The sequence below is a fragment of the Vulpes vulpes genome, chromosome 10 (genome assembly GCF_048418805.1).
Source record: "Vulpes vulpes isolate BD-2025 chromosome 10, VulVul3, whole genome shotgun sequence".
Lineage (NCBI taxonomy): Eukaryota > Metazoa > Chordata > Mammalia > Carnivora > Canidae > Vulpes > Vulpes vulpes.
In genome coordinates, this window is record NC_132789.1 from 18,460,779 (window position 1) to 18,483,889 (window position 23,111).

The 23,111-nt window shown below is 59.4% G+C and overlaps 1 protein-coding gene across 4 annotated transcripts; it reads right to left on the reverse strand.

The window, feature by feature from the left end:
* Nucleotides 1-1,272: 1,272 nt before the first annotated feature.
* TMEM119 (transmembrane protein 119) lies at nt 1,273-18,525 on the reverse strand. 4 transcript variants are annotated; one of them, XM_025986644.2, is made up of 3 exons: nt 13,739-14,889; nt 11,591-11,667; nt 1,273-3,437 (listed from the first exon to the last, which is right to left on the reverse strand). In XM_025986644.2, exon 3 carries the CDS (start codon nt 3,424-3,426, stop codon nt 2,581-2,583), a length of 846 nt encoding a protein of 281 aa, XP_025842429.2. In that variant the 5' UTR covers nt 3,427-3,437; nt 11,591-11,667; nt 13,739-14,889; the 3' UTR covers nt 1,273-2,580. The 4 variants fall into 4 exon arrangements, with proteins under 4 accessions (XP_025842429.2, XP_072579115.1, XP_025842430.2 ...); XM_072723014.1 differs by lacking the exons at nt 11,591-11,667; nt 13,739-14,889 and adding an exon at nt 18,417-18,525; XM_025986645.2 differs by lacking the exons at nt 11,591-11,667; nt 13,739-14,889 and adding an exon at nt 8,425-8,689.
* Between the last annotated feature and the right edge of the window lie 4,586 nt (nt 18,526-23,111).

Consider the following 23,111-nt stretch of genomic DNA (forward strand, 5'->3'; position numbering starts at 1 on the left):
GGGCTCTCTCCTCAGGGTGGGAGTCTCAAGGAGTAAATGACGTTCGGTGCTTAGAGCAGTGCCTGGTACGTAAGAGGTGCTCGTTAGCTCTGAGCAATTAGTAGCACTGAGCCCAGGGGAGTGTGGGAGAGAGTCTGGGTGGGGGCTGTCAGGGAGGGCAGGTGACATCTAGGGTGGAAGCTAAAAGAGGAGGAGAAGTTAGCAAGACAAGAAAAGAGGTGGAAGGGTGCCTTAGGCAGAGGGAAGAGTAGCTGTAAAAGCTCAGAGGTGAGGGAGAGGTTGACTCCCTCCCTGGGGCTCAAACTACCTCCTGAATCCCCACCCTCATCAGTCCTGGAAGACACAGGCTACCATTAAGGCCACACGCTTTGTGTCCTCTAATGGGCCCGGTGACAATTAATGGGGAACCAGCGGCCAGGGAACTGCTGATTACAAAATCCATCCCTGCCTGCTCCCCAGGAACCCCGACATCTGCTGCTGTCTTACCGGGGCTTTACTTGTTATGGGGAAGCTTAATGTATATCCCAGCCACACCCGATTACCTCGACCGTGCAGGAGCTCAGAAACTAGGGGAGAGCCTGTCCCACACAGAGACCCTGAGTGACTTGGTCCGGGACACGCAGCATTCACTTATCCATATTGGATTTTCCCTACATTCTTGGGCAGGAGCCGGTCTGGCCTGAGGGGGAGTGCCCTTCCCCACTGCGCGAGACAGAGGCCTTGTGTGTTATGAAACCCAAACCCGGTCCTCCCCGAAGGGATGTGGGGTCAGCGGAGGAGAGGAGCTGGGGGGACAGCCTCCCTGCCCCCCTCACCCCGGGGGATCCAGCACGTGCTCCCAGCCCAGCCACATCTGGATTCCAGCTGGCAGCTCCAGGGAGGAGGGGCAGCAGTGGCTGCAGGAACTTGCCATCAAAGGCAAGGAAGAGCCTGGTGGGCGAGGAGACAAAGGCTGGGGCTGCCTCCCACCCCAGGCCAAGGGTGCCAGGAGCCTGGCATTGTCTGCGAGATCTGTTCTAGTCCTCGGCCGCTCTGCCAGCAGACGGGAGACTGAAACCTTGGCTGGCAGCTCTTCCCCTGCTCATGTTTCCCGGAAAAGGAGGTGGGAACCCCTTCGACGTTCCTTTCACGAATCTTCTCATTCAGCCTCTCGGGGCCTGCCTGATGTGTCTCCCCCCAAGAGCCCCACCCCATGGAACAGCCTGGAAGAAATGCTCTACCCCCACCCCTGCCAGCAGACTCATTCCCATCCCCTCAGAAAACCAGCGACACTCAGGCCAGAATAAAGGTTTATTGTGCTGGTTTGCTATATCTCAGCACCTAAAAACTTGTGCAGAAGTTGGGGGAGGGGCCCAGATGGAGGGGTGAGGAGGAGGACCCTCCAGAGCCTCCCCAAATCAAGACGGAGCTCAGGCTCCCTTGTCAAAGGCTAAAGAATGCTGTGAGCACAGGCTGCCAGACAACGCATATGAGCAAAGGGTGGGGGGGCCAGGGCCCCGCAGCTCCAGGCCGGGTGTTAGAAGCCCTCCCCTACCCCCTCAGACTCCCCCAGAGTGGGGCCCTCTCACATACAGACCCCCAGTTTCTGGGCTGCTTTGGGGGCCTGACAAGAAAGGTTCAATTCATTCACCCCCATGCCCATAACAATAATGGGATGAGAAATTCGTTCCCAGGCAGAGATGCTTGGAAGAACTTAAGCAGGCTGAGGCCCCCAGGCCCCACACCCCCAACCCCAACTAGGGGGCGCCTTCACGAACATTTGGGGCAGTAATTTTCCAGAATGTGCTCTGCAAGTTTTTATTCTGTAGCTGTAAAAAAAAAAAAAAAGAAAAAAAAAGTACTCTGTGGTCAAAAGCAGTTTGCGATAGATCAAGCCAAACCAGATTGTGCGGGGGGCCTTTCCTGGAGTATTTGCAGAGCCCTGGGGTGCTCTAAGGGGAGGGAGGGTGCAGGGAGCGGAGAGGCAGCGTTTCCTCAACTCATTGGACCCCAAAATCCTTTTCCCATGGAGTACCCCAGGGAACTCAGCCTTGGAAACGCTCACTTAGGGATGCGTCATGAGGCGTGCACAGGCCCCTTGGAAGCTTCCTGATTCACAGGCCCGCTTCTGCAGTAGCTCTAGTGACGCCCCTCCCGGGGCCTCTGACACGTCCTGTTCACCCTCATCCAAAACTCCTCGCTATCCTAATTTGTCTCTCCTACCTCCGTGGAAGAGCGGCAGCGTTGGCACCATCACAGGGGGCCTGTGACATACGTTGCCCGGATGACGTGGCTGATTTCGTGGGGTGTGTTATCACGAATACAGCGAGGATCCTTCCCATCCGCCCCCACCCCAGAGAGGCTGTTTGGGATGCAGCCCTCTGAGGCCGCAGGGGGGATGTCCCTGGTACCTGGGGTGATTCCTGGGGTAGACTGGAGACCAGCATCTCTGCCTGCTGCAGGGCCGGGACGCACGGGCATTGGCAGCAGGGGGTGGCCGAGGAGGGGGTGTCGGGGAGCGGGAAGGGTCAGGGGCCTTTCCACCCCCGTGGAGGTGACCACTAGGGGTCGGACAGTCCGGGCCAGAGCCCCCGAGGCCTGTTAGACCTTGGGGGCGACACTGCAAGCACAGGGGCTTTCGGGGGGGTCAGCTGGTCCCCTGGCTTCCTGGGCTGGCGAAGGGGCCGACTCCGGCTCGCCTGGGCCCGGGCCAGGGTCGGCCTCCAGGGCCCCCTCCACCCCCGCAGGGCAGGGCTCGGCCGGCGCGGCTGCCTTCTCGGCCGGGCTCCCGCGTCCCCGGGCTTCCTGGTCCACCTCCCGGCCGCCGCTCTCGTCCCCCTCCGACTTGCCGTCCAGCCTGGCTCCGTCCCCGCCGCCCAGGGCAGCCCGGGTGGGGGACCTGAGGTTCTGGGTGGCCGCGAGGATGTCAGCCTGGAGCTGCTGGGACGAATCCAGGGCCTCCTCGGGCCGGCCGTCGGGAGCCCGGTCGGGGACCTCGCTGAAGGCCCGGGGGCCCCCGGCCCGGTCACTCTGGTCCACGTACTTCTTCTTGGGGAAAGATGACGGGTAGTAGGCCGAGGCCTTATGCTTCTGGCGGGTGATGAGGGCAGCGCAGACGATGAACATCAGCAGGAACGCCAGGGAGCCCACCACGGCGATGAGCATCACGTACTGGCGGAAGAAGTCCACGATCCCGTCCAGGAAGTTGGTGGGGGGCTTGGGGCCCGCCAGGGGCGTGGGCTGGGCTCCCACCGATGTGGGGCTGAGCGCCGGGGTCCGGGGCAGCGGGGGGCTTGGGGAGGAGGCCGACGAGCCCTCGGCGTCCCCGCTGCCCCCCGCGTCCTCCAGGGAGGCGGCCCGCAGGGGCATGGAGTAGGCCGCGGCGGGCAGGGCTCTGAGGAGCAGCAGCAGGGACACGGCCAGCCGGGGGGCCACCGCAGAAAGCATGTTGGCGAGACCTGTGGGGAAGCGAGGCAGGAGAGAGCTCGGGTGGGACTCCAGGGCCTCGGCGGGCCTGAGGAGGTGCAGGAAACGCAGACCACCTCCTAGCGGGCCACCTCCCTCGCGGCCATGCGATGGGACCCGTTCGTTCCTACAGGGGGTTCTTGCCTGCCCTCCCACTTCATCCTGGAGGGACCCCCAGGGAGTCACCCCACTTCACCCTGAGGTCCCGGAGGGCAGGGGCCGCATCCTATTTATCTCGGCACCCTCAGGGTTTCAAACCCTACCTCCTATACAGTAAGTGCTCAATAAATGTATCTTGACTGACCTGGCTGAATTAATAATGACTTACCCCTTCATTGCTTACCATGTGCCAGGTACTATGTTAAGTTTCTTTTTTTTTTTTTTTAATTTTTTTTTAATTTTTTTTTTTATTTATTCATAATAGTCACATAGAGAGAGAGAGAGAGGCAGAGACACAGGCAGAGGGAGAAGCAGGCTCCATGCACCGGGAGCCCGACGTGGGATTCGATCCCGGGTCTCCAGGATCGCGCCCTGAGCCAAAGGCAGGCGCCAAACCGCTGCGCCACCCAGGGATCCCCTATGTTAAGTTTCTTACACAGAATTTCATCGACTCCCGAGAACCACCTAATGGGGGGAGGTACTATTATCATCCCCATGTTCCAGGTATGGAAGCTGAGGCTCAGAGGGATGAAGTCACTGCCCAGCAAGAGCTGGGGTTGAGATCTGAGCACAGCATGGAGGGAGAAACGATGGTCAGGCTGGGTAAGTAAGAAATGGAGTAACTGATGGGGCGCCTGGGTGGCTCAAAGTTGAGGCTCTGCCTTTGGCTCAGGGTGTGATCCCGGGGTCCTGGGATCGAGTCCTGCATCAGGCTCCCCACGGGGAGCCTGCTTCTCCCTCTGCCTGTGTCTCTGCCTCTCTCTCTCTGTGTTTCTCATGAATAAACAAATAAAATCTTAAAAAAAAAAAAAAGAAATGGAGTAGCTAAGGGAGCTGACCCCTCCTCCTCTGGGCAACCCTCCCCAGCAGCCCTCAGTCCTTCTGTGGTCCTGGTCCCTTCTTCAGGAGACGTGCAGGTTTTGAAGCTTCCAGACTCCCTGAGCTCAGTAGAGGGCCTGGATGCCAGGAACATGGTTAGCCCTCCCTCACCTCAAGGCGCAAAGCAGGGCCTGGAGGCCCGGGAGGGGATATGCAGGCGGGGGGTGGGGGAACCCTCGTGCCTGAGACAGAGCTGGAGCCTGCTGGAGCCCGAGTCCTAGGCCACCACTAAATGGGAACCAGATGAACCCCGCTCCTCCCTTCCTCCCCCCGCTGGAAGGCTGCTCCCGACGTGAACCCCCAGACCCCATCTGGCCCAGACAGCCAGGCTGACTAATACATTCCACATGGTCCAGGTTTGCGGAGGAGGCCAGCTTCTCAAACAAGGGCTCTCCCTGCCAGCCTGAGGGGGCTGAGTGCTCAGACAAACCCAGAAGCCCCTTGCTGTGCCCCCCTTGTTGGCTGTCCCTGAGAACCCCCTCCTGACCTGTGCAGGGCTTGAAGCTCCAGGACTGAAAAGCCTTGGGATCCCTTGCCTGATGCCCTCTCTCAGGTGTCAGGGGCCCAGGGGCACAGAGCGAGGTCCTGGGCTGGAGGGGAGGTCAGGTTCCCCATACCTGGGCTGTGTGGCCCCTTGAGTAGCCAGTCCTCACATGGCGGGCAGCACCGGCCTTGTGGGTCACTTATGGGGATTCAGGGAGCTAAGTGGTTACAGTGTCAGGATATGGAGTAGCTTGTTCCAACTGACCTGAGGTCTCCTAATTAAGGATCACTAATTGGAATTAATTGTACTGGTGTCTATTTGAACAAACTGGCTCAGATGACCAAGAAAACCAAAAGGTCATTCTAGGACATAAAAAGAAGCAAAACTACTCAGGGGTTCATTTTAAATTAGCTAATGACTCTGCACTTCCATTGCAGGTGAAGCCCCTGCCCCCTTTGCCAGGGTTCAACCCTAGAGTGACCCTATAGCTCAACCCTATAGTTCAACCCTATAACTCAACCCTATAGCTCAACACTATAGTTCAACCCTATAACTCAACCCTATAGCTGAACCCTATAGCTCAATACTATAGCTCAACCCTATAGCTCAACGCTGGGGGCTGGCACTGTCCACTTCTGCTTTGCAGAAAAAGGACTGGAGGTTCACAGACAGACAATGACTTGCCCAAGGACACACAGATGGCACGTGTCAGAGCTGGGATTTTAACCTTTCTCTATGTGACTCTGAGAATCCACACGCTGGCATCACACGTGTACACACACACATTCTCACACACCACACACACACATACCACATACACACTTGCACACATGCACATGTACACACCATACATGCATATGCACACACTCACACATTATGCATATATACACACATGACACATACATATACTCAGGCACACACCCATGTTCACACATATACATTGCACAGAGACATACACACTCACAATACCTTCCTGTAGGGAAGGCTCCCATGTGCTCCGGGCTGGCCCCCAAATGAGCTAGCACCCCTGGAGGACATCACTCGTCTGCTGGAACCGGGGGCCTTCCCTACACCTCATACCATACTTGTCCGCAAAGGTGCCTGCAGATAGCTTTGGTCTTTGGGGTCCTTGTCCACGGGTCACCTCCCTGCCTTGTGCAAATGAAGCTGAGGGAGACCTTTCGTGGTGGCTGCTGAAGCGTCTCACCACCGCAGGGGGCCACGAGGCGGGTTGGGGGGGGGGAGCAGTGGGGGTCATGCAGCCTGCCCCAGGGGCCAGGGCACAAGGGCACAGCTAGGATCCCCGCCCCACCCTGGGCCAGTGCTGCCATCTGCTGCAGCCCCCCACAGCCTTGCTTTCCCCATCTGTAAAGTGGGGGGTTGGCGGAGCAGTGAGTGCAGGTTCTGCTCAGAGACACGAGGGCCAGGGGACACGAGTGCAGAGAGCAGCTGGCACTGGGTAGCCACACACCCGGCAAGCTGGGGCCCAGGAGCAGCCACCCTGCCACCCCAGCAGAGCCCGGGGTGAGCCCCACCTTTGCACCAGGCCGGCAGGTGCTCACCTCCACCTGCTGTGTGAACCAGCTCCTTGCCGCCCCACCTCGGGAAATGACCAGCTTTTCCACCCTGTTAAGTGAAATCTCAACCCTGACCACCCAGGAATCCGGGGAGCATACACACGCACATGTGCGTGCACACACACACACACAGAGACACGCAGAGACAGACACACAGACACAGATACACAGAGACACACACAGACACCCAGATACACGGAAACAGATACACAGAGACACACAGAGACACAGACACAGACACAGACATACAGACACACACACACACACACACACACACCCAGCAACGAGCAGGACAGAGGGGAGGGCCGCCTTCTCCCCGCAGCCCTGGGGTCAGGGACAGAGGTTAAGGAAAGAGGCCACACAAATGATCGCTGGCTCTTAGAGGCTGAGGCCCCGACTCTCAGGTGCCCCCACAGCCCTCAGCAGGGCTCCCCGGGAAAGGCACAGGACAAGTGTGGGGGAGCCGGCTGGGCCTGAAAAGCAATGATGAGCCCCTGCCCTCTCTGGGCCTCAGTTTCCCCTGTGTACCCCAGGCCCAGTGGCCCAGACAGCCCCGAAGGGGTCAGCCTCCCGCCAGCTGGCCCCACTCCTTCTGGGAGACGTTAGCCTAGCTCCCCAAGCCCTAGGTTCTTCCAGGGCTCAGAAGCCCGCGGCCCCCAGGAGTGGGCTCAGGCCAACCCCTCTCATTTTACCAGAGGGGAGCCTCAGGGGAGCCTCAGGCCCGTGCCGGGGAATGGCCTGCCCCGGGGGTCACCAACCTGGGGCAGCAGAGCGCAGACGGAGAGCAGGTCTGACAGGCCCAGGGGACTTCAGGGCACAGCCATGTCCGGGCTCAGCACGTCCCCTCTGAGGGCCTCGGCTTCCACATCTGTGCGATGGGGCTAAGGGCCCCGCCCCTGGACCAATGTTAGGACAGGAAGCCGCAGTGCTGGGTGAGGAGTGGGGACCAATTAGGGGGCACCTCAGGACTGTGCCGGGACCCCCAGCTTGGAGCAGGGCCTCCCTCCAGAGCCCACGTCACTCAGGGTTGGTGGTTTTGAAGGCTGTGGCCCCAGCAGAGGTGGGGAATACGCAGATGATGCAAATCCACCCCTTGGGCCCTGGACCTGAGCTGAGGGGCCTGAGCCGCTGCCCCACCCCCACCCAGAGACTGGTGGCCAGAGGGGGAGGGGCAGCCCGCAAAAACCTGGCTTCAATTAGTGGCTTTTGGGGGAGGGGGGCTGGCTGAAGCAGTACACCCCCTGCCCTGGGGCAGCCAAGGACAGGGACTTGGGCCCCTTGGAAGGGAGGCCCGGAGAGGAAAGGGGAGTCCCGAGGCTCAAAATACACACCCACACAAAGCAGCGGCAGCAGGGACACACAATCTAGAGGCACGCAACACAGACACGCCACCCTGTCTCACAGCACACACGCTCACAGCAACGGGGACACACAACGCCCAGACAACCCCAGAAAGTTTGCACAGCCCATCAGCACGGATCCACAGAGGACGCACAACAGACCCGAGCACATAGCCATCCCCCGACACACACTCGGTTCCCCCACAGGCCACAGACGGACGGGACATCCCGGTCCACAGGAGCCTCCCGCTGATGCCGGGACAACTACCCGGGTGCCCACTTTTCAAGAACCCCTCCCCTACAGTTAGGCCACCACTGCACACGCGCACACTGGCCCCGACACAGAGGAGGTGCACTCACACTCCGCCACCCGAACCCTTAGCACAGATGCCAGGGCACACAGCATCCAACACGCCCTCGGAATGCACACGAACTTAGAGACTCCCCACAAAGTGCCTGTGCCGGCCTCCGTCCCTAAACCCCCAAGGCGCCCCGAGGCTCCCAGAACAGAGGGGACGCAGAGGGGACACCGGGGACTCACCAGTCCCTCCGCGCGCAGGCCTGGGTGCTCCCGCCAGGTGGAGCGACGGGGAGTGCCAGCTGCCGCTGCCGGGGCTGGCGCCGCCGCCCACCCTCCTGCCCCCGCCTCCTCCCTCCGCCGGGCGGCTGGGCTGCGGGGCCAGCTTGATTCCATTAGGAGGGTTTGGGGTGGGGACAGGGGAGGGGCGGGGCTGCGCTCGGCCACACACGATACCCCTGCTTCCAGCTTGCACGCCCCCCTGTCCCCCCCCAGCGCATGCTCCCGCGGTGCCCCCCAGCTCTGGGGGGACACCAGATGGGGCACTTCCTCCCTGACCCTGGGGCCCCGGCACTGGCCCACGCAGACAGAGACAGGGCTGTCCTGCAGCGCTCCCCACCACCCCCACCCCCAGAGCCGGGAGCCAGGGCCTGCCTCCCTTCCAAAGGGGACCAAGGTCAAGGAGGTTGGGGAGCCCCTGGAAGTGAGGAGGAAAGTCCCCAGTGCTGGGTTCCAGCTGTGAGTCAGGTTTTCCAGAGGCTCAGGTGCAGGGTGGGAGCTGAGCATGTTTGAGGGAGTGCCTGAGCGGAGGCCCCGCGGAGGGTCCAGGCCTGGGCAGGGAGTGGGCTTCAAGCACCCACTGTCCAGCCCCATTTGGGCTCTTCCCTGTCCCGGCCTCGGTTTGCTTATTTGTGGCCAGGAAGCTTTCTGGGCTCCCCCTGGGCTCTGGCACCTCATCCGTGGCCTGACAGGACCCCAGATGGAATAGCCCAAGCGGGAGTCAGAGCCCACTTCACAGGTGGGTAAAGTGAGGCAGGGTGTAGTCAAGTGGCTCAGCCAGGAAACAGGCAAGTCAGTAGCAGCCCCTGGAGCTGAGATCTCTGGCTGACCCGACGACTCCAGCGGCTCTGCAGCCCTTTGCGTGCATTCATTCATTCATCCACACGCCGCTTCATTCGTTCACTTGGCAAATGCTTACTGAACATCCGTCGTGTGCCAGGCACCGTGCCCATCAGGTTTCAGGGGAACAGACACAAGCCGGCTCTCGAGGAGCTCTCACGCGACGCGAATGACTTTTTTACAGGACAGGAGGAGAGAGGTCAGGCCCAGGGCTCAGGGAACCCCAGGGCAGGGGAGGTCCCCTGAGAGAAAGAGGCAGGGAAGTCATCCTGGAGGACGAGGCTGTGAGCACGCGGAGTCTGAGCGAGACACTCCCGAGAGTCCCCGGCAGAAGGACTGGGTGGACGGAGGCATAGCGGCCCGAATGCCATGCGGGTTACACTAGAGCCTTTGTCCCCTGGTGGACAGCTAGAGCCCCAGGTGGACAAAGGGGAGGAGCAGGTAATGAGGGTTGAAGTCAGCAGGAGCCAGGCTAAGTGTCAGGAGGTCACTCATCCAGGAGGCAGTCGGGAGCCACGGGAGGTATGGGACAGGGAGGACACGAATCGACAGGGCTCCAGATTACTGTCATTCCTTCCAGTGGGCCCAGCAACCCCTGCTCACCTTCATAAAGGCCGGGGTGGGGGGACAGTTGTCTGTTTGGAAAATAAAACCAGACAAGTTCCCTTTTTTTTCTCAGGATCCGCCCCCCTCCAAAACCTGGCATCCTGCAGGGACAGAACAGCTGCCCACCCGCGGACCCGCACAGACACACACGCCCCGAGGTGCGAGGGGCCGCCCACAGACGCGTGCAGCAGCTGAACCCACCTTCCGGACAGCCAGCGGGCACCCCAGGAGCCCCGGGGAGGAGCCCCTCTGCAGCGTCTGAGGGCTGCGGGGAACCTGCCCCTGAGAAATCCAGAGGCAGGGCCATGGCTCTCCCAAACAGGGCCTGCCCCCAGGCCTCTAGGCCGCTCCGGCTCTGCTCCTCCTCTGGCGGCAGAGCAGCTGAGCTGACCCACAGGCAGACAGTCCTGGGTTCAGATCCCGCCTCCACTGTGTCCGGGCCCCTACGGAGCCTCCACTGTGTCATCTGTAAACCGAGGACAGACACTCTCTGCTGCTCGCAAGGCTGCTGGCAAAAGTCGGAGGAGCTGGAGGCCAGGAAATGGCCTAGATGCCGAGTGTATGAGTTTCCTACAGTCGCTGTAACAAGCGACCGCAACCTTCGTGCCTTAAAACAACACACGTTTGTTCTCTCACGGTGCCAGCAGTCCGGAGGCAGAAATGGGTCTCCCTCCGCTGAAAGGCCGGTGTGGGTCGCGGGGTCAGCTCGTCCCAGAGGCTTCAGGGGGAGGGGATCTCGAAGCCGCCTGCATTCCTCGCTCCTAGGCTCCTCCGTCCTCACAGCCGCTGCAGCAGGCGGAGGCCGCCGTCCCCCTGGCCCTCTTCCAAACTCTCTCCCGATTTCAAGGACCCCGGGGATGACGCTGAGCCCACCCAGGTAGCCCATGACGATGTCTCCCCATCTGCTCTCCTTAACTTAATCACGTCTGCAAAGCCCTCTCACCAGGCCAGGGACCGCTAGGATCCGCAGATTCCAGGAATGGGGGGGTGGGCGTCTCTGGGGGAGGCGCATTATCCGGTCTCCCACGCTGAGATTGAAGAGTATTTCTCGTTTCGGGCAGAGCTGGAGTCATCCACTCTGCAAGGTACAGAATTTTCCTGCCCTCCACGGAGCCTACCTCGGTGCCTCAGGCCCAGCAGGCCCCATAGGAGCTCGGGGAGAGGTGGATACACAAGCAGAGCCCCCTGGACAGATGTACAAACTGAGGCTCACAGCGGTGTGGCCTGGCCAGGACCCCACAGGCCAGACTGGGGGCATCCAGAGCTTGTGTCTCATCTGGAAATGAAACTGCCCGGCCAGCGATCCTCCCACCGCCAGAGGGCCCATTCCCCACAGTAGGGCCCCTGTTCTACCTCCATCTGGCCCCTGAAAGCCCGGCAGACCATATCAGCGCACATGCACACAAAGGCACGCATGTTCCCCGTAAGCCCAACGTCCCAACCCACAGTTCCCAGGACAGCAAAAATGTCAGGCACCCATGGGAGAGAAAAGGATCCTTGAGCCCCAGTCCCAGCCCCAGCCCATGCCTCAACGGTGGGGGGCTGGGCACATCCCTGCCCCTCTCTGGGCCGCAGTGCAATGTGGGCTCCAACTAGATGTCTGCCACGAGCCCGCCAGCACTGAGGTTCCCATGCCCTAACATTCAGCCCTTCATTCGCCCCACAAATTTCTCTTGACATTTACTTTATACCCAGCCAGTGTCCGGCTCTGGGAGGCAGTGACGAGCAAGCACAGGCACAGAGCTTACAGAGAAGGCAGACCTGCAATAAACAAGTAAACAAACAAATGAATATCTAACTGCACACTGGGCTAGGAGTTGGGATGGGGCGGTTCTGGCGCTATAGGGGGCTAGTCTGGTCCCAGAGTTCACGGGAGCCTCCATGAGGCAGTAGTAGAGCTGCTCATGAAGATGAGGAGGTATTTAGGAAGGCAAGGGTGCAAGAGGAGTCCCAGCAGTGAGAATAGCATGTGCAAAGGCCCTGAGGTAGATGGAACCCAGCACCTTCAGAGCAGTTCCTAAAGGTTATTATCGACTAAGAGTAGATGAGCCCGGTCTGCGGAGTCCGTTTTGTGCACTGCCAGCATCGAGCAAAGTGCCTAGCACACAATAGGTGCTCAATAAATGCTTATTGATGTGCGCATGACCACTCTGACCACCACTCTTGCATTCCCGGGTTCGGACAACCTCGTGCTCTGAGAGTTTTCTCCAGCCACTCTTTGTCCGAAGGTCTCACATTCTACAGTTTCCACTCCTGGGACCTGTTGTGGGGCCCAGCCCAGATGATCCCTATGGTCCACAGAGCTGTGGCTCCAAGGGGCGCGGGCAGGCCTGTGGCATAGAACATGCCAGGCCACTCGTTTGCAACCTATAATTCCAGCCATGAAGCCATTCAGAGACCCCACCCTGTGCCCACCGTACAATTAACAGCTGTGCCCCCGCCCTGCCGAACAGCCCCCCGCTCTAGCCTCTGGTGGGCTCGGAGCCACCTCTAATTACACAGCCCTCGGGCCACTGGGGCCTGCCCTCCTGGCAAAAATATCCCAAGCCTTTCATGTGGCTGGAGAAGCCTGGGCTGTGGCCCCATCACAGCATAGTCCTAGCCTTCAGAGGGACACCCATGGAGTGGCCTCCCGTGGGGTGCTCCAAGGAGGCAGAATGGGCCTCGTCTGGGCAAGCCAGAGCTCTGGGTGGGCTGTGAAACCTCCCTGGGCCTCAGTTTCCCCACCCATAAACTAGAGAGGCTCACCCACTCCCCAGCTCTTTACTGGGCACCTCCTTGTGCCAGGATCTGTGCCAGCCACAGAGAGCTGTGAGACAGACACTGCCACCTTTGCTTGGGCTGTCCCCTCTGCCTGGTGCATTGTCTTCAACACACACCCCCCCTTGCCTGACCACACCCCTGCATATCTCATAGCTTGGTCATCACCACCTCCGGGAAGGCCTCCCTGATCCCATCCCCTGGAGCGGGAGCTCAGCAGCCTCCTCCGTGTCCACTAGGCTCCCCACTCAGAGCGCTGAGAACACTGGGCCCTCATGGCCTATCAACACCGGACTCTAGACTGTCAGCTTCTCAGGTCCAGAATCAGGGCCCTCTTCTGTGAAGGTATCCCCGATACCTGTGTCTGGACACAGCAGGTGCTCAAAAAATGCCATCCACTGGCTGAATGACTTTAGCAATCTGCCCATGTTACAGATGGGGAAACTGAGGCCCACACTGACTTTGCACCAGCTCGTGCATGGGAACAAGAGAGACACCAGACCCCTGCCTGGGAACTCCTAGTAGGGGACACAGATGAGGCACAAGTCAACTGGCAAATCAGAAAGATAACCCACCCCTGTAGGATGCTATCAGGGAGACAGAAAGGAAACAGAGTAGCTTAGAAGCAGGTGAGGGCATGTGGCTGGGCAGCTATTTTAGCAACGGGGGTCAGAGACAGCCTCCGTGAAGAGGTTTCTGAACTGAAGCCTGCAGGGTAAGAGAAAGTAGGCACTCGGGGTGCAGGAGGAAGAGCTCCCCGGGTCAAAGGAACAGCAAGTGCAAAGGCCCTGAGGCAGGGAAGGGCGTGGCATGAGGCCTCTTCCAGGAAAACAAGACTAGGTCCTGATCTGAAAAGACCAGGCAGTAGACCAGCAGTAGACCAGCAGCTTGGAAATTGGGGAACCTGCATTAGCTCCTGGCTCTGCCCCCCACACACTGTGTGACTCGGGCCTCAGTTTCCCTTCCTGGATCAGGAAGGAGCAGTGGAGGCTCCCCCAGGCTCTGCCGTTCAGTGATCCTAGGTAAATTTTCCACTTGTTTGCACGCCCCCAGCAAACAAGCGGACGCTCACCCACTACGGATGGGAGAGAAATGGCACAGCCTCTTTGGAGAACCGTCTGGCAGTTTGTACCGAGTTCACCGTCCGCGTCCCGGCCGGCCCAGCAAGCCCTTCCGTAGGTACCTGCCCAACAGAAATAAAGACACGCAGCCACACAAAGACCAAAATGCCCGGAAGTGCTCTAATCCATCAGAGCAAACAAATCTGGAAACAACCCCGATGTCCACCAACAGAGAAACGGATGCCCAGCCCGTGGAGCCTCCAACGGGGGCGCTTCTCAGCAGCGAACGGAGAGGCGGGAGACCCAGCGCCAGGAGAGGCCCCGTCGACAGGCCCAGCGGAAGAACTAGACCCCAGAGAACACACTCGGGGTGACGCCATTTACGTGAAATTCTGGAACAAATGCAAAACCAAGCTATGGGAACAGGAGTCAGCGGGGCAGTTAGTTATCCTTGGCGATGGAAGTTTCTGGGGCTGGAAATGTACACTGTCGAGACCCGGGGGGTGGTTGCCTGGGTGCGTGTGTTTGGAAAAATCAAGGTGCACGCTTCAGATTTGTGTCTTTTGTGGGGGTGATAAGTCAATTAAAAGTTTTTTTTTTAAAGGCCTCTGTATCCCTCTTTTTTTTGAGGGGGGCGGCGGGAGCCCATAGGATCTCGGGCTTCCTGTGGCCGTGGTGGCCCCGCCAGCTGCACGCGGCCTTGTAAACATTTACATTTCCCCACACGGTGCAAGGAGCAGCTTCGTTAGCCCCACATGGAACCCATCCCGGAGCACAGGAATGTAAACACCCGCTGCCATGCTGCAGACCTGGTCCCCCTCTCCCCGTCCGCACGGCCCACTGGGTGCCCTCGGGGGCTCCCTCCCCAGGAGGCCCGCGGCCCCCACCCCACCTGCTCCCCCATCATGGGGAGGAATCCGGGGATGCTTCTAGATTCCTCCTCAGCACTGTTGGACTGACTTTGAGCAGAGGGGTGCTGGCTGAGAGGGAGAAGTGGGGAGGGCTGTGGCTGAACTTCAGGGGGTCCTGAGTCACCCAAACATCAGTCCATCACCCCGCACGTCTCCTGCTTTCTTTCTGCACCTCTTGCTTTACACTAGGACCTTCTGTTCCATCTTCCTTCTCTCCCCCCTTTCCTCTTTTTCTCCCTCCTCCCCTCCTTCCTTTCCTCCCTCCTTCCTCTCTCTCTCTCTCATTTTCCCTCTCTCAACATTTATTGAGCACATACTATGTGCTCATACTACACTTTCCAAGCACTAGGGCTATAGCAGAGAACAACACAGATAAAAATCCTTGTCTGCCTGGAGCTCACATCTGGTGGGACCAGCAGGACAATTAAAGCGATAACTTATATAATGTATATATGGTGTGGCATGAAGAAAAGTCAGGGAAGGGTGACATTCCAGTAAAGTAAAGCCCTGAGGGTGAGAGAGAGTGGGTCAGAGATGATGAGAGGAAGAGCATTCATTCCAGGCAGCGCGAAGAGCAAGTGCAAAGGTCCTGAGGTAGGGGACGCCTGGCATTTTCAAAGAGTGGAAAAGAAAAGTGTGGCCAGAACACAGAGAGTGAGGGGATGGTGAGAGGAAGTGAGGCCACAGGGCACCGGGGCCAGATCATGCGGGGCCCCCGCAGGTATTGGCAAGTGTTTGGGCTTTTATTGTAGGTGAAGACGGCCAGCCATGGGTCCCTGTGTGTGCAAAACCCTCCACCACTTCTCTCCTTGCACCAAACCCTTCTTCTCTTTACCCACCCCCAATGCTCTCTCTCTCCAGGACTCTGACCAAAAGATGGTTCTAGATCTCATCTCTGGGGAAGAGAAGGGGCTCCGTATGAGGCCCCCACAGAAGCCACACAGATCCCCAGCCCTTCCCGTGGCTCCTTCCACCCTGACCACCAGCTTCTGACTCAGCTGGGACCAGAAACTTGGCTGTGGGCACTGCTGAGAGCCTCCTCCTCCCGGCAGCCGCCAGTCTTCTGCAGCTGGGCCTAGGGACATCCTCACAGAGACGGTCTTCTCGACATCCAGATCCACCTGCCAAGTGGAAAAGCCCCACATGCGGGTGACAGCGAGAAGGTAAACCCCACCTGCCCTTCAGGGACCTCTGGGTCCTGTTGCTTTGAAGCTGGGTGACCTGGGGCTAGGCTACTCAATCACTCTGGGCCTCAGTTTCCTCATCTGTAAAATGGGAGTAATGATAACACCTGGATCCCCGAGTTATCATGAGAAATCCATGAGCCTTGGCACCTGGCACTAAATAAATATGCTGATGATAATAATAACAGCAACCAAGTGACACAGGGACTGAGAATGTTAACACACCATCTGGACAGCAGTGAGCACAGAAGCCTGGCATACAGCAGGCGCTCCATCAGGCTACCGGATGGAAAGGGGCAGGGCGATTAGTCCCCCCACCCACCCTCCAGCAGGTGAGTCGGCAAGGGGGGCCCCCCATCCTAGGAGGGGTGTGCGCACCGACCCAGGGCTCCCCTCCACACCCCTGCACCCGCCACGCAGCGGAGGCTCCTGGGTGCGGGTGGCGGGCTCCTCTCCCCCGGGGTTAATTCAGCCCTCCCAGGGCAGGGACACAGGCAGGCGCTGGCTGGGGGAGATGGGCCCCGACAGCTGGAAACATCTGGTTTGAATTGTCGGTTGGAAGCACTGACCAGGGAGCCAAGGAATTTGTGAGCTAATTTTAGGCCAAAAGAGAGCTCAGCAGGGTGGGGGTTTGCTCCCCAAACCACAGGGACGGGGCTTCGAAGCTTGGGGGGCAGGGAGGCCTGCATAGGGCTGCTCAGGTGGCCCTGGTCTATCCCGAAGCCAGGGACCATCTCTCCCCACCCAACTGAGCCATAGCTGGGTGCCTACGACGTGCCAGCCACATGCGTGGCCACATCTCACGGCCTTACGGTTAGCAAGGACTCCTCCCCCCAGTTCACAGGTGTGGAAGCCGAGGGCCCCAGAAATTAGAGAGCTGCCCACCATCCTGCAACAGGGAAGCAGGGGAACAGGATTCGAACCACGGCTGCCTGGCCCCAAGCCTTACACACACACACACACACACACACACACACACACACACACACACACGGCTCCGTTGGTCTCCACCCCCCTGTGCTTACACTCTTGTGGGTCCCATTGCTTTGTCTTCCTCCCCACATCCTCACAGAGCCTCCCTTGCTTTTTTTTGCTCATTCAGTAAATGTCCCCTGAAACTCTACTGTGAGCCAGGCTCCGGGCAGTGACGAGGGGAGACAATGAACGTGAGGGACAGGGACCCCTGCCCTTGCACAGCAAAAACTGGCATCTCAACATTATCCCACAGTCATCGGTGCCTTGAAGGGAAAAGGGGATTGTTGGTGGGATGCCTGGGTGGCTCAGTGGTTGAGCATCTGTCTTTGGCTCAGGTTGTGATCCCAGGATCCTGGGATCAAGTCCCACTTTGGGTTCCCCGAGAGGAGCCTGCTTCTCCCTCTGCCTGTGTCGTCTGACTTTCTCTGTGTATCTCTCATGAATAAATAAATAAAACCTTAAAAAAAAAAAAAGAGCAGGGGGATTGTTGGAACAAAGACCTGTGGGCAGGGCTGCAGAGAAGGCCTCTCTGAAGACTGACATCAAGCTGGGACCAAAAGGATGAGACAGTGCCAGCCAGGAGGACATCTGGGAAGAGAACATCGGGTAGGGGAAACAGCAGGTGCAAAGGTCCTGAGGCAGGAGCATGTGGAGAAGAAAAATCAAGAAGGATGGGGCCAGAGCACAGTGAGAGGGAGAATACGGTCCTTTGTGGTCATTTGTACCCAGCGACTGGCTGAGGCACAGCCGAAACTCCGCAGGAAATCACTTGAAGCCTCTCCCTCCTGGGGGCGCCCAGCAGCTAGACGACAGGGTCTCTGCAAAGAACTACCCCAAGTGGGCAGGGGGACAGCCCGGAACCAGAGCTGAGACTGGAGGGGAGTGTGGTTCACCAGCACATGGCTTCCCTGGGAGGGTTCTTGTGCCTTGAAAGGGGTCTGCATCTGTGCCCCTTTGGCACCTCTGTCTGGCACGGGACGTCAGGAGGCCCATTTCTCTCTCCTTTCTTGAGAAAAGCAGCCCTGAGCCCGACCCACCCAGAACTCAGCGATGGCATTCTCATTCCTCCGACCTTGGGCATGGGGGTGCTCCGCAGGCTTGGGAGGGCAGGCCAGGGGGCCAGCTGGGGCTACAGCCTTCCAACCCCCAGGACGTGTGGGACACACATAGCAGTGTGCACTCGGCACTGCTGGCCTTGCGTTCCAGACACTTCGGGCTGGGGGGTCTGCCCTGCGTGCTGCAGAGGGTTAGCAGCAGCCCCGACCACCTGCTAGATGCCAGGGGTGCCACCAAAGTATCCGCTGCCGTGGCCAATGTCCTGCGGAGGGCAGAGGCGCCCCCAGGTGAGGACCATGGGCTCAGAGCCTTCGTGTGCAGGCAGCAACAAGCACTGAGCGAGGGGCTCCCGGGGGGCTCAGTGCTTGAGCGTCTGCCTTCGGCCCAGGGTGTGATCCCGGGGTCCTGGGATCGAGTCCGGCATCGGGCTCCCTGCATGGAGCCTGCTTCTCCCTCTGCCTGTGTCTCTGCCTCTCTCTCTCTCTCTCTCTGTGTTTCTCATAAATAAATAAATAAATAAAATCTTAAAAAAAAAAAAAAGTATAGAATGACGGTTTACTCACCAGCCGGAGATTCTGGGCCCCAGAAAAGTCTGAAAGAAGCCAATAAAGCTCCCCTAGGAGCGCACACGGGGGGGCGCCCCTCTCAGCCATCGTGGGCTTCCTTCTAGGCTTCCCACCTCCGCAGCCCTAATAGCAGCCCTTCCTCTCTTCCAGCCTCGCCTCCGTCACCCTCCCGACGCCCCCACCCACCCCGCTATTGCGCCATTTCGCGGAGGCGGAGACCAGAGGCTGAGAGTCCGGGTGACCAGGCCGCCCTTCGGAAACACTCTCATGCCCATTTCCAGCCGTGGGGACAGTCCCCGAAGGCTGGCGGGTCACCTGCCGGGTCACCTGCCGGGGGACATGCTGGAGGCGGAGGCGCTATCCCCACCCCCTCACCCCCCCCACTCCCCTCACCCCCGCAAGCAGGCCCGCATCCCCGGGTAGGGGGACACGAGCAGGAGCCCAGGGGCGCCCACGCTGTCTTCTGGGCAATCTCCGTGCAGCCCAGCTTCAGGCCGCACCTCCAGGCAGATGTGCCCGCGCCGCCTCAGGCCCTCTGGTTCCCCAGCTGCCTGGGGGTGCCCTCGCTGCCCACCAGGTCATCCAGGGCCGCTCCCCCGATCTGCTTCCTGCCCTCGGAGTTGTCCCTCCGGCCAGGAGCTAGTACAGGTGCTCCCACTTTGCAGATGGGAAAATCGGGTCTCAGAGCCGAGTCCAGGCTGGGGCTGAATTAGGGAGGACCTCTGTGCTCACGGATCCCCCGCCCCAGCACCGCCCCTGCAGCCCCTGGCGCTGCGTGGGCACCCAGGAGCAGAGCCCAGGGGCTGCTTCCCAGCACAGGGTGCCCTCCACCGTGGCTGGCGTGGGTGCCCAGCGGCCCCCCCGGAGGACTCTGCTCTGTCCCCGAGGGGCGGTCGGGTGAGGCGTGTGGCTCAGAGCAGTGGAGATCATGGGGGAGTTCCTGGAGGAGCCGGCCTCTCGGTGCGCCCGGGCAAGTCTAAGGGCTAACCCCAGATCTGTGGTTTTTCAAGCTGCGTGGCCTCAGGCAAAGCCACCGAACCTCTCTGAGCCTCAGTTTGTTCATCTGTAAAACAGGGTTACAGAGGCCCAACGTCCCAGGGCGAGGATGAAACCAGCAAAGGATGACAACAAATCTAGCACAGAGTAAGTCAAGGTTGGCCCCCCGGGAGTGAGCGGCGCCCCCACTTCCCTGCCCCTGCGAAGGCTAACGGGCCCTTACTGTCCGCGGTTCCCTGGGGTGCTGCGACCATGCCTGTGCTGCAGATGAGGACTGGGAGGCTCCGAGAGGCACGCGGCAAAGACCGGGCGAGCACCTCTGACCTCTGACTCCTTCCTGAGCCTTCTAGGGCCTGAAAGGCCTCGCCGGGCCCTGCCTCGTGCAGCTCCCACCTGAGCGGGAGGAACAGGGACGTGAACAGTGGCTGCTCGGGCACGAGCAGACAGGCGGACACCCAGCTTCCAGATGGAGAGACGGAGGCTGGGAGTGGAGAACAACCAGAAGTTATCTTTTGGTCAGCCAGCCTGGGCTCAGGGCGAAGAACCAGGAAGAGGAGGGGACAGCACACAGGGAGCCCAGAGGCATGGCTGGGTCACCCGGAGCTCAGCAAGGCCTCCGGGGCTGGGGTCGCTGTGCCCCAGAGAGAGGGAGTAGAAGGGGACGATGACTCGGGCAGGAAACGTGTGTGAGAGTGAGGAGTGATGAGGTCAGTCTGTCCGGCCCCTGAAACGTTTAGGTCAACAGGCAGCAAATGACAAGACTGGAAACTTCTTTGGTCCTCGGGCACCAGGGAGTCATATATATTTTTTTTTTCCACCAGGGAGTCACGGATGGTGTCTGAGCACAGGAGCAGCCAGCCGCTGCAGGAAAGGAGGGCTGCATCGAGGCAGGATCCGGGTGGGGATGCGGCCCCAGGAGACCTGGCCTGTCCCGGCCGCCCTGGGGCAGATGCCCCAGCCCCCCACCGTCACACACGCTCCTTCCCCGGAGCAGACCCGCAGACATGCCAGGCTCAGCAGCCCCCCTGCCTGCTGCACCTTCCCTCACAGTAGAACGCACCGATCAGACGAGAGCGGTTGAGTGAGCTCCGGGGGACGACGAGCTCGTGTGACCAGCACCCACACCAAGGTCAAGCATGTTCCCATCACCCCGGAAGCCTCCTTCCAGCCCCCTCCTCCATCATCCCCAGCGACGGTAACCACTGATCTGATCCCCACCACTATAGATTGGTTTTGCCTCTTTCTGGACTTTTTACCATCGAAGCCACAGAGTAGACGAGTAGCCCTTCGGGTGTGGCCTCTAACTCCGCGTGCCTTTGGGAGTCATCCACGCTGGTGCCTGTGTCACCTGTCCACGCCTTTTTATTCCGAGGAGTGTCCCATTGTTCACTGGCCCGTTCGTTTCCTGCTTTTTGGCCATCATGAATAGAGCGGCCACGAGCATCGCGTTCGGGTCTCTGTACGGACGCACGTCTTCATTCTCTTGTGGAAATACCTAGGGAAGGGAAGTCGGAGTTGCCTGCGTGTGCGACGTGGTGCGATCGTGCAATACGGCGAATACGCGGCTAACTTTATAAGAAACAGCCACGCTGGCTTCCAAGGTGGCTGTGCCTGTTGCACCCCCACCAGCACGTGTGCGTGTGCCGGCTTCTCCGCATCCTCGTCAGCACGCGGTAGGCTGGGCCTTGAACTGTAGTCCTTCTGGCGGCGCAGGGTGACATCTCAGGGTGGCCGACATTTGCATCTCCCCGATGGCAAATGTCGGGGAGCATCTTTGCCAGCAGCCTCCTGACGCTTCCGCCCGGAGACTGAACAGGCCCTGGAGACTCTTCACGGCCGAAGCCCATCCCACCGCCTGGCCTGCTTCTTCCACCGACGACACCCATGTAGGAAACGGGATTTCAGGTTTTTTCCGTCTCGTCATCACCCTGCCAAGGCATCACCAACTCCAACGCTTCCTCCTTCCCAGTTCTCTCTCTATTCCTCCCCTCTTGCACCCTCCACTCTGGCCCAGGCTCTCTTATCCTCACACAGGCCACCTCCCTGAAGCCTCGCTGGCTCCCTCCCGCCGCCCCAGCCTTGTCCTTTCTCCCAATGCCCCCACCCTGTTCTCTGCACTGTTCTCCATGCCTGGAACATTCTCTTCTCCACACCCACCCTCAACAACTCTGCACCTTTTCCAGCCTCCAACATTGTCCTGACTCCTCCCGCGGCCCCAAGGTCTGGCCACATTGCACAGACTCAGAGTCCCCCAGCCCCCCACCCCTCCTTTTGGGCTCCGGGTCCAGCCACGATCTCCTATTTTTCTGGGTGATCGTTTGGTGAATCTCTTGCTGTCCCTCCAGGCCCTGAGCCTCAACAGGCATCCCCGGGCCCCTCTTGCCCACATGGCATCCTGGGACCTAGCACGGTGGGCCTGGCACAGGATGGACACACTGTGACACTCAAGTTATGTGGCCTGGCTGAGCGGAGGTGGGGTGGGATATAGAGGGCAAGCCTGAGGAGCCTCTGCCCAGATCAGCCTTCAGGTGAACCCCCGCAGGGCTGGCAACCCAGCCCGGAAGACACAAGAGAACTTAGTATGCATCCCCTCCCACTGCCACCCCCACCTCCATTTCCTGATGTCCTGTCTACCCTCCTTCCTTCCCCACCAACAGAGCTGAAGTCAGCAGAGTCTGCTTTCTCAGCAGAGCAATGTGCTAGAGCAAATGACCCAGCCTCCTGAACCTCAGTTTCCCCAACAGTAAAATGGGATAATAAGTATACCCACGTCCCAGGGTGGCTGTGAGGCCTGATAGATCTTGCAGATGAAGTGCTGGGTGTGCGCTGGATGTGCACTCACTGCCCAGTACATGCCGGCTCCGTGCCCCCCTCCCCTCACCATTTCTCTTTGTTGGACCCCAGCATTACCATGTCTTGCTCTCTGCAAGGAGGGGAGCTGGCTTCGACCCTGTCACCTTCCCAAGTACCAGTGCCTTCCCTCCGCCACTGGAGCCACAGGGTGACTGATGGGGACTTCCAGGCACCAGGACAGGTCAGCAGCAGGGAGAGTTTGGGGCATGGCATTCTCCCAGAACCCCCACAGGGGCCGCAAGGGCAGCATGACATTGTGGTAGCAACATGGTTTTCTGCTCCAAGGCTGGATTCCAGTTCCAGATCCTGTGTGTCTCCTAAGACAGGTGACTTCGCCTCTCTGTGCCTGTTTCTTCTGCAAAACGAGGAGAATCTGAGTCCTCCTTCCCAGGCTGTTGGAGGGGCAGGGAGGGAGATGTTGCAGATGCTTGTGCTTGGAATAGATGTGCTGAATGGATGAATGAGCGATTCAGGCAGGGGTTCAAGGCTGAGAGGAGGTCGGGGCAGGAGGAGGGCCCAGGGGTGCACAGGAGCCAGCCTATAGCCATCTCCCAGGGCCAATTGTTAGATTTTCAGAATTCTGTAAGCCAGTTGTGCAATAAGTTAAATTATATATATATATATACACCTCTAATACTCAAAACTCATCACTTCCTAATTATTTTACTACATTCTGCTCCTATGTTCTTGAGATTATTTACGTCTGTTGTCGCATTTACTGTGTACATAGCTCGCTGCTCAAAAATGAGCCCTGGGAGTATTTACACCAGCGACATTGGCAAGCACCGGGCGGCTGGGGTACCAGGCCACCAGGGAGCCGGTTGCTCCGCCCTCGCCAGCCCC

Coding starts and splice junctions, on each gene's coding strand:
- TMEM119 (XM_072723014.1), bottom strand. CDS start 3,426: ATGCTTTCTGCGGTGGCCCCCCGGCTGGCCGTGTCCCTGCTGCTGCTC.